Source organism: Geotrypetes seraphini, chromosome 1, assembly GCF_902459505.1.
Source record: "Geotrypetes seraphini chromosome 1, aGeoSer1.1, whole genome shotgun sequence".
Lineage (NCBI taxonomy): Eukaryota > Metazoa > Chordata > Amphibia > Gymnophiona > Dermophiidae > Geotrypetes > Geotrypetes seraphini.
This window is the reverse complement of record NC_047084.1, coordinates 357,771,281-357,782,951: the sequence shown is the minus strand read 5'-3', so window position 1 is coordinate 357,782,951 and position 11,671 is coordinate 357,771,281. Positions and strand designations below refer to the sequence as shown.

At 38.4% G+C, this 11,671-nt stretch overlaps 1 protein-coding gene across 2 annotated transcripts in view; it reads right to left on the bottom strand.

Annotated features, from left to right (window-relative positions):
- Positions 1-277: 277 nt before the first annotated feature.
- LOC117345659 (phosphatidate cytidylyltransferase 1) overlaps positions 278-11,671 on the bottom strand; it is a 369,244-nt gene continuing 357,850 nt past the window's right edge. For both annotated transcript variants that reach the window (XM_033914615.1, XM_033914625.1), the window contains one exon: positions 278-1,268. In XM_033914615.1, the coding sequence (XP_033770506.1) occupies positions 1,136-1,268 (133 nt within the window). In that variant the 3' untranslated portion in view covers positions 278-1,135. The remainder of the gene's footprint in view (positions 1,269-11,671) is intronic.

The window sequence follows — 11,671 nt, the reverse complement described above, 5'->3', positions numbered from 1 at the left end:
CACTTTTGGACCGACTCCAAAAGAACACAGCGTCTCAGCTTCATGGAAAACTGAGAACTGATGGTCCTGTGAGTCAACACTGGGTGGAAAAACACCTGCGCATGTACAGTATGGGCAGCTTCAAGACTTTCAAAAAGTTTAAAATTACAGTACACTTTTGCATTGTCCGTACCAGGCTCCGTGGATGACGTCATTCCACATGTAAGAATATGCTGTCTGCTTGTCCTGGGATAAAATCTACTTTCACGTATAACTAGCAAATGTGCTGCTTATATAGGTGAATGCTGCACCCATGTGTTGTGGCTCTCTCTCTGATTTTTTTTTTTTTTAGAAATAGCTGTTCACATTGTTTATGCTACTGAAAATATTACCACCACAAAAAGCTTCATGTTTAACCAATAGAAGATAAATATAAAGAAGTAAAATAACTGAAGGATTACAAGAAAGACTTATGTAGGATTCAAAACACTGTAGTCTGGAGACAACAGTCAGATCCTTATTTACTAAAGTGCTCTAAGGTTCTGCAGTTGACACATGTTGACTGTAAACCTGTGGTTTCTGTTGGGGGAATTCCTAACATTTTTGGGAGGGCCGCTATGCAGCTAACACAGAAAAGTTTGATACATCATAATTATAACATTGAGGGTCATTTCAATTTAAAACTGGCATGTCTACATTTAACAAAGTTTTCATATACAACTATAACACTTTGCATTAAAATCAAAAGAGCTGTACTGTAGAGATAAATTTCTTACTTGTAGGCTATTTGTATACTACTTTCCCAACCAGAAAAGACTGTCCAAAGCAGCGTTACCCATTTTGCAGACTGGCAAAGCCACCTTATTAATGTTTTTTCCAGAACAAACATCAGAGCTCTCAAAATCAACAGGAATAATTCTTCAAAATCATGATGACTCCCCTGAAGGGATGGGAAGCAGATAGTGACAGAAGAGACACAAATAAAAGTACACCTGAAAATGTCAAGTTCTATCGGATATAGGACAACTTCTTCAGTTATTTCTGAATGGGCACACTCCTGAATTTAAAACATTTAGCTATGCCTGTTTCCAGATCTCAGTTGGGTATAGTTTCCTGCTCCAATTCCATCAGTCTTCTTGTAGCTCATCAGCTAGTTCTATGGTGCTGGTAGTACAGGCTGGAGTAGTCCCCTCTCTGTCAAATAAGCTCTCAGGATTTTGTAAATATGAAGTTGCTGTTCTGGCTGCAGTACAAGAAGCTGCTGAAGTACTTTGCTGGGATTTGGGCCTCTGAAAATGAATACATTAAAGAAAAAGTTTATTACCATTTGTAAGGATGAGTCCCCATCCAAAATGTAAGATTTTGGAGGGGTAAAGTTGAAGCAAATAAGCCCCAATGATATAATGTGGCGGCCTTACAATCCACCAGGCCCCGGGTTAGATACTCTCGTTGAAGATTCAGTAGGAAGTAAAATTACTGACAATGACAACCCAGAGTGATTACATAAAGAATATATATTGTACAGAAAGGCAAAATTTATAAAGATACATCAAACATATACTGGATTACAAACATACAGAAAGAAATAGACATAAGCTTTACAAATACAGAGAGGATTCAGAGACTGCTTGTTTATGTGAGAGAGAAAGAGAGGATAGTTTTCCTGCATTACAGTCCAGAGGAAAGAGAGAAGGAAGGGGAGGGGTTGGTTCAGGCTTCAGAAAGGAGTAAGCCAGGGTCCAGGTTCCAGAGAGAAGGGAGGGGGTGATGGTCCAGACTTCAGGTTCCAGAAAGAGAGAGAAGGGGGGGGGGGGGGTGTTGCAGAGAGGAGGCTTTTATAGGTTGGAATCTTATTCTAAAAATAGAAACTATTGTATTTCCCAGTATCTTTCTATTTATAATTTGTAAACTGTTTGAAACAATGGTTAGTTTAATTGATAAGGAAGGTGTAACACTTAAAGGAAAGGTAGGATGGGATTAGTCTGTCTGGCTTCTTTGTCCCATTCAAGTAGCATACCTTCTTGCTAAACAATCCAGTCTGGCCTGATGCTTAATGTATGTGAATTCTGTGCTGGAGCATTTAGCTGCGGCTGGTGTTCATCTTAAGTACCAGACCTTAGCACATCTTTAGAATCTCAGGTCTGTTAATCACTGATCTTTAGATGTAATTTTCTGAGGCTGTTTGCACTGACATGCTCAAAGGTATAACTGATATGATCTCCCCTATTGGTAAGGCCAGCAAGTTAAGGCTGGGCTGAAACCAGTTAGTTTATTCATAAATATATAGATGGAAAAATAATAATAAATGTTACACAAATGTGACATCAAAGTGCCCCTCTGAACATAAAACCTAAAAATATAACCTTTTCATTCCAAATATGTATCAATTTTCAGACATCCTTCTTGAGGTAAAATTGTTCTTCTATCCTCCTGATTATTCTGAAATGAAAGCCATGTTCCAGGCATGATGTATTCAGTCATGCTATACAACCTTAGCAACTATTTGAAAATAGAACAAATTTCTAAACTGGGATTAAGAAATGTATGTATATTTTCATAAAACATGTGTTCTCAGAATTTATAAGACTATTTATATTTAAAAGAAAGAAAACATATTCCTTGAAGAAAATTAGTAGCAAAGAGAAATAGTTTTTTTGTTTTTTAAAAAATCTTTATTAATTTTCAAAACTAATACAAAGTGCCAGGAATTACACAGACATTAATCGTCAACGTAAGCACTTAAATTCCTTCAATAACAATACAGAAGAAAAATATCCCTCCCCTCCCATCCAACAATTTAATCAAGAGATAAACCAAAAACATATCCCCCCCACCTGCCCCATCCTAGATATGTATAGAAATAAACAAAATAAAATAAAAGACAACTATGTTGAAATATCAGCATTCATTTTTTCATATTTGTAACCTAAACATAAAGAGAAATAGTTGCTAGCATGAAATTTTCCAAAAATGCTCTCAGCAACATATATGTCGACACCACAAGTAGCTCCTCTATTCTCCTTAAGCAAGTTAGCACCCACCCTTTTCAACATGTTCATGTTCACTCTTACCCAGTCACTGGAACTCACCACAATGACGTATGCTGATCTACAAACTGCAGGCCTCAATCCCAATGACAGTCTTGAAACAATTTCTCTTTAATAACTAACTATTCCTTCATAGCTGATTGGATTCTTAATCACAAATTTAAACTCAATCCAGAAAAAGCAAAATCCTTGTTTATCTGTTGCATTATCACTCAAACACATACAGTTCCAATTACAATCTGAGGTTCTTCTGTCATTCTTAAGCATGACCATTAAAGATCTCTCCTTCCAAACACATATTTCTCGTATTACATGACACTGTTTCTTCAAATTAAAAATGATTTACTCAGTATGGAACCTATTTACAAAATATGCCCTTCAGTACAGTTACTTACCTGTAACAGGTATTATCTAGGGACAGCAGACAGATATTCTCAAAGATGGGTGACGCCATCCACGGAGCCCCAGTACGGACAGTGTAAAAGTGTACTGTCACTTTAACTTCATTAGAAGTCTTGAGACCGCCCATAACACGCATGCCCAAGTGCCTTACTGCCTGCTCGAGGGACCATCAGTTCAGTATACAAGCTAAGAAGCTAACTAGGGGAGGAGGGAGGGTTGATAGAATATCTGCCTGCTGTCCCTTGATAACACCTGTTACAGGTGAGTAACTGTGCTTTATCCCAGGACAAGCAGGCAGCATATTCTCGCAGATGGGTCTCCCTAGCTACTACAAATGGGATGAAGGGAAGTTGGTGACTAAATAGAGAATACATTTTATAGAATGGCTTGGGTGAACCGACTATCCTGTCTGTAATTAGTCTCCAGACAGAAATGGAATGTGAAAATATGGACTGGGGACCTAGAGTCTGTTTCATAAATGTCCTCAATGGGAGAGAAACAGAGTGAACTACTGAAGCTTCCATTGTTCTAATTTTGTGTGTTGTAATACGACTTCCAGTGGCAGCCCAGCCAAAGCATGGCAGGATGATATGTAGTCCGCTAATTGTGGAGAGATTATCCTTTTGAGTACAGGAGCTTCTAGGCTGTTGGGATTAAAGGATAGGAACAGATGAGCTGTAGTTTTGAAAGGCTTAATATGATGTAGACAGTAAGCTAAGGCAGGTTTATAGTCCAATAAGTGGAGTACAGCTCACTGAAGATAAGAACGTGGTCTGGAAAAGGCGGCAGGTATTGCTATAGACTGGTTGAGATGAAAATTTGAGACTACTGCTGGTAGGAAGTTGAAATGTGTGAGAAGGACAACTCTATCGGGAGAAAATGTGTATAAGAGATTAGAATTCACTGACTCGGTGTGTAGAAATTATCCAAAGTGAGAAAACTATTGTCTAAATGAGGTTCTTGAGAGATGAAGTTGTGTTTCAAATGGAGGCTTCATCAAGTGGAGAGGACATGTAGGTTCCAAACAACTGTAGGAGGTTGGATTGGAGGTTTTGACATCATGAACTGAGAAAGCAATGGATATGGAGTCAAAGGTTTGGTACGCAAAGGCACATGTAAGGTACTGATAAGTCTTGAGATGAACACATACTGAAGTGCTTTACTTCTTTCTCATACTAGTAAAAAAAAAAAAAAGAAAAGAAAAAGAGCAATCAAAAAGGTAACCCAGGACTGATATAGGACATATGTTTGGAGCCAAGTTCTGTAGGCGACACCAGAAGGTAAAATGCATCCACATGAAGCAGTAGAATCACTGTGTGGAGAGTTGTGCATAGAAGTTATGATGGTTGACACTGGAACAGAGAGATGGAAGTTATTACGAATGGAGAGCCAGGAATCAGGCTGTAAAGTGCTGATACTGCAGACCCAGTAGGCAGAAAGGGATCTTTCACTCTGAGTCAAGACAGTTGAAAGGTTTGAAGAGGAACTGGCTCCTTAACATTGAGTTGAAAGAAAGGTAATCAGGGTTGCCATTTTTAATCTGGACATTTTCTCTTGGAAGTTCATTTAGGACAGGTTCATGAAGAAGGATTATTTCCGAAACTGAATCAGTTGAACCATCTATGTTTCCTGGAGTACAGCTTCTGCAATTGGACCCCTTGTGAAATACGTTTGGGGAGTTCCTGCTTTTGCAGGCCGTCCACTTAAGTTAAATCTTTTTACTGCTTTTTGGATAGACTGTGCAGTTATTCTACCTTGTTGTCAGTTAATGTGTTACTGCAACTTTATATAATTTTGTATGATTTATCACGAGTGTTTATGTGCATTGTTATTTTGATTCACTAAACAAAAGTAAGATTCTATGATGGTGTGGTGTGCTGGGTTGTAACCCGCGCACGGAATGAAGGATTGAACGGTTTCTGTTCATTTGATTGACCAATCCACACTGAGATCTTCTCACTACATATTTTTTTTATTATTACTGATATTAGTATTCAAATATTATTACTGATATTAGCATATATATATATTGTGTTACATGCATATATATATATATATATATATATATATATATATATATATATATATATATTTCTGCCTCAAGCTAGTATTATCTAGAGCTTTTCTGCTCAGCTGTAGATCCAACTGAGAATTGGCTAACACTCTTAATCCCTTGGAGGGAATGTTTGAAATAAAAAGTTACTTTGAATAATGGACATCAGTATGAGCCCTTCAAGTATAAACGAGGGATTTTGGGCTTGGGCAGTAACTCATAGGTGACCAGCACCAGACATAAGTCTAAATAAGAACTGCCCCTTAGAGATCTGGCCGCCATCGAATCCAGTCATCCAAAGAAACTTTTTATTAATATGACGACTGGTAAATTTCAAGCTCTTCAATCTTTACAACAAGATCAACACTTTATTATTAAACCAGCGGATAAAGGAGGTTCGATAGTGATTCAGAATAGACAACAATATGAATCAAAGGTCCTCCGCCAATTAGGTGATCCTCAGAATTACGATCTTTTATAAAATGATCCTACCAAAACTCTTCAGTTGGAGATTGGTAAATTGGCCCAGGGAGCTTTAGAAAGTGGGATGATTACTAAGGCAGAAAGTTGCTTTCTTCAAATTTCTTATCCCAGAATTCCTGTTTTTTTACACAGTGCCCCAAATTCACAAATCCTTTAAACTTCCTATGGGCAGACCCATTGTTTCCCTTTAAAAAAAAAATACAGTTTTGGAACCGTTATCTCAATCTTTGGATCATTTTCTTCAACCACATGTGGGCAAAGCTAGATCCTTTATTAAGGACACTACAGATTTTCTTTGTAAGCTGCAAACTTTGGAATTACCTAACACTGATGTATATGGCTTTATACACCTAACACTGATGTGGTGGCTTTATAAACCAGTATTCCTCAAGACCAAGCCTTGAACATTGTTGAAAAAACTCTGGCTCAACGAGTTCCACCATGCAGAGTTTCTACTTCTTTTTTGATGAATCTAGCTCATTTAGTTCTTACTAGGAACTATTTTAGATTTGATTGTTCCTTTTACCAATAGTCCCAAGGATTTGCCATGGGCACTACAGCAGCCCTGAGTATTGCCAATCTGTTTATGGCCCAATTCGAAGAAGACTTCTTCTATACTAACATCCAATTCCAATATGTTGTTGGGTTAGATGCGTTTTATTGATGATATTTTTTCCATTTGGACTAACTCTGATGAACATCTTCAAGTTTTTGTCAACTGGCTTAACTCTCTTACTAATTACTTACAATTCACAGAGACCAGTCACAGACATTCCATCATATTCTTGGATACCAGTGTTATATTAGAGAATGGGAAACTTTTTACTAAAGTGCTTCACAAATCCACTGAGAGAAATAATTTTTTATCTTTTTCAAGTTGCCACCCCAGATGACTGAAGGCAGCCATTTCCATTGGACAATTCTTGCGTGTCAGGCGCATTTGCACTTCAGATGAAGAATTTAAGAAAGAGACCAAAATTTTTGGCCAGAGGTTATCCTAGAAGTGTTATTCATAAAACCTATCTAAGAGCTTGGCATGCAAATCGTAACCTTATGCTGGCAGGCAACAGTAAGGAAGCTTCTACTAATCAAATTTGTGTGTTATCTCATTCTACTCAGTCTTCTGCTGTGGCTGCCAGTATTAAATCTCACTGGCACGTATTGCAACTTCATCAGGCATTTCATGAAAATCCATTGCCTTCACCCAGGGAAAAAATTTCTCTGAATATGTAGTTTCTTCTGATTTTCAAGTGAAACCTCAGTATCAACGTGGCACAGGCTACCATTCTCCTTGTGGAAAATATTCTGTATGTAGTATGTCTCTTTCAGGCAACCAATGGGTTCATCCCATCACCAAGAAAGTGTACTATCTTGGATCCCACACTACCTGTGAGTCGAAGTTTGTAGTTTATGTTATCTCTTGTCCCTGTGGATTAATATATGTGAGCTGCATCACTCGCAGTATCAAAACCAGATTAATTGAACACCGCAGTTGTTTGAGAATAAGGAAACTCACTGCTCCAATGGTGACTCACAATGATACTTATCACCATAATTTTCCCACCTGAAATAGTGTGTTTTGGAACAAATCTACACGAGTTTTAACGGTGACAGAAATACTTACCTACTTAGACGAGAGAATCTGAAATCATATCCTCCTATGGGACTTAATGAAAATGTGGATAGATGCTTTATTTATTAGTTAGTTTTTCTTTATCAGCATGTTGAGGTTTTCATTTCATCTTTTGAAAAGCCGATTTGGGATAATTGACATTCAGATTTTAATTTTCATTCTTATTTTCATTTTTTAAATTTTTTTCTGGCATCTTAGATTCATTTTTTGACACTTTTCATCATTACATTTTTCTGACATCATCCCGTCAGGTCATATGCGCTGTTCTCGAGGGTTCTCCTTGGCGCTCTTAAACTCCTGAGACGCCATTATTATCTTTACTCTCCTAAGCAATTTATGGATTATTTTCCCGCTTTAGTGGATCGTGCTGATGGATTTGATTAGATTCTGTCGCCTTTCTAAAGCATTGTTCCTTAGTAATCTCCGCTCCTGATAAAGGTGGCAAAATGGAGCTCTGTCAAGTGGTGATATCAATTTCTACAGGCAGCATTTATTCCTTTCAGGATTCAGCTAAATACTCCTTTGTGCATAACAGACCTGGATGAATTTTTTTCAGATATTGAGTGGCGTTATGAATTGCCATAAGGGAATATGAATTTTGCAAGGTGATATCAATTTCTACATGCAGTATTTATTTCTTATAGGTCTCAACCAAGATTCCTCTGTGCACAATAGTCCTGGATGAAGTTTTTCATAAATTGAGTGGTGCTATGAATTGCTATAAGGGAATATGAACTTTGCATAGGATATATATTATCCGTGATTTAATGTATGAATTGCATATTTATTCATTGGGCACATGGACATGAAATTGGATTTTTGGATCAACTTTTACAACACTAATTTCTGCATGAATTTTTATTAAACATTTTTATGCACTCAGTTTACTTTGAACTATTTTTAATTTTTTTTAATTTGTCTTTAACATCAAAGAAAATACCTTTGGTATGGAAAATAACAATATCCAGTTAGGAAATAATAGGCATTGAAAATTTATTGAAATTTTTCAATAAAAGATTACAGAAAAAAATAAAGAATTAAACAAAATAATGAGAAAGGGGCCAATAATATGTTATTAGTGATAATGGAGGCTTTGGGAGATGAATACAATATTTTAACGTAATCTATAAATTTAGATGGGATTCCAAACCAGGACATTGTGCTAAACAAATGAGACCATTCTAATCTAATCTAATCCTTAGGTTTGTATACCACATCATCTCCACGTTCGTAGAGCTCGACACGGTTTACAGTAGGAGAAATAGGAAGGAACCACAACAGAGGGTTAGTATCAAATGCTTTTTCTGCATCAAGAGAAAGGGCTATGCATGGGACTTTAGCAGTATGTGCAATAGAAGCGAGATGGAAGAAAAGCCTGGAATTATCTGTGATAAGTCTACCTGGCATGACCCACCTGATGAGTAGAAATAAGCGAGCCTATAGAATGTTGAAGTCTGGAAGAGAGAACTGTAGCATAGATTTTGTAGTCTGCATTTAGTAATGAAATCGGTCGATAATTTGAGATTTGTTGAGTCTTTGTGTGGTTTTTTGGAATTACTGTAATAATGGCATCTAAGAAGCGACTCTTAGACACTATTTGAAGGGCCAGTGAGTTAAATAGAATGGTAAGAGTCGGTGACAATTTGTTTTAAAGAGTTTATAAAATTCCACTGTAATGCCATCCGGCCTAGGTGATTTTCCAGTTGAGAGGCGTTGTATAGCCAATAAAATCTCCGAGGCTTTAATTTGAGATTGTAATACCTCTATATCTGCCGCGTCTAGAGAGGGCGGCTGTAGAGACGTTAAGAAGTCATCTGAACCGGTCAGATAGTTCATATTCTCTGATATATAAAGTTGGGTATAATATGAATGAAAAGCTGCAGAGACATCCGAGTGCGAGGAAAGAAGTGATCCCGAAGGAGTCTTAATAGAGGAGATCTGAACTTTGACTCGCTTTCTTTTAAGATAATTAGCAAGCAGTTTGCTGATCTTATTCATTTCCACGTAATATTTAGTGGCAGTAGTAACGATATCTTGTTGCGCAGCCATACTGGCTAGTTTGTTAAAGGAGTATTTGAGTTTATAGATTTCAGGTAGAAGAGCTTTATCATTAGATGCTTAAAAGGCCCTTTTTGTTCGCCACACTTACTAAATTTGGCTTCCCCTCACAATTTATTCAAATGATTAAAGTTTTATACTATGCCCCCTGTACTAAGATTTGCATCAATGGATGCCTTTCTGCTTCTTTTAGACCATCAAGAGGAACAAGACAAGGATGCCCGCTTTCGTCACTGTTATTCAACTTGGCTCTAGAGCTGCTGTTGACTGCTATCCGAACAAATGACTCCATTAAGGGATTTGGCTTTGAAACCATGGAGGTTAAACTATCCACATATGCTGATGACATAATACTTTATGTAACTCCTAATTCAATTCCATCTGTCCTCAACGTGATAAACAACTATGCATTGGTCTCTGGATACAAATTGAATACATCAAAATCTGAGATAATGCCATTGAACTGTGCTCAAGACAAACATGAATTGGACTCGCATGGTTTTCTTTGGAACCCAACCAAGATTAAATATCTAGGTGTTTATGTGGGCCCCAATTCTGGAGGATATGGAGCAGTACAACACAGACTATATTCTAAATACCATCAAAGACTCCATTCGGAAATGGTCACCTCTCAAGTTGACCTGGTGGGGCTGACTGGATACCATTAAAATGATGCTACTTCCTAAAATAAATTATATACTGAGCATGGTTCCATTCCTGTTCAAACGACGTACATACCATAACATTGAAAGTTCCTTGAGTGCATTCTTATGGCAAAATAAACAACCTAAAATTGCCCTACATAAATTGAAGCAACCTAAAGAGATGGGGGAGTAAATTTTCCTGACTTTTTGCACTACAACCAAGCTTTCATCATGTGACATGGATCATTGTGGTTGGATTCTGATTCCAATCCTAATTCTCCCATCTGGTTACAACTGGAAAAATGTCTGTATGATCCAACTCGCCTAGCCTACACTCTATCTATCCCTCTACGGACGAAGGATAAACAACAACCCATTTTCTATTCCACTCACGAAGTGCTTAAAGCCTACGACAACTTGTTTGAAATTAAATGGCATGAATCCCGTCGTATTTTGCTGTGGCATAACGATCATATCAAGATACAGGACAGATCACTTAGAAATAGAAATAGACGGCAGAAAAGGGCCACGGCCCATCAAGTCTGCCCACTCCAGTGATCCTCGCTATCTATCTTTGCGGATAGATCCCACATGCCTATCCCATCTGGCCTTAAAATCCGCCACACTGGTGGCCTCAATAACCCGAAGTGGAAGACTATTCCAGCGATCAACCACCCTTTCAGTGAAGAAGAACTTCCTAGTGTCACTGTGCAGTTTCCCGCCCCTGATTTTCCACGAATGCCCCCTTGTTGCCGCGGGACCCTTGAAGAAGAAGATGTCTTCTTCCACCTTGATGCGGCCCGTGAGATATTTGAATGTCTCGATCATATCTCCCCTCTCTCGACGCTCCTCGAGTGAGTAGAGCTGCAAATTCCCCAACCGCTCCTCGTACGGGAGCTCCCTGAGTCCCGAGACCATCCTGGTGGCCATCCTCTGGACCGACTCCAGTCTCAGCACATCCTTGCGGTAATGCGGCCTCCAGAATTGCACACAGTACTCCAGGTGCGGTCTCACCATGGATCTATACAGTGGCATAATGACTTCAGGTTTACGGCTGATGAAACTCCTGCGTATGCAACCTATGATTTGCCTTGCTTTGGATGAAGCTTGCTCCACTTGGTTTGCCGACTTCATGTCTTCCCTGACAATCACTCCCAAGTCTCTTTCTGCTACAGTTCTTGTCAGGATCTCGCCATTTAGGGTGTAGATCTTGCATGGATTCTGGCTTCCCAGGTGCATGACTTTGCATTTTTTGGCATTGAAACTGAGTTGCCAGGACCTAGACCAGTGCTCCAGTCATGCACCATATCGTCTGCCATTGCTTTTTTGTCTGTTGTGCTTTTGCTCACTACATTGCACAGTTTGGCATCAT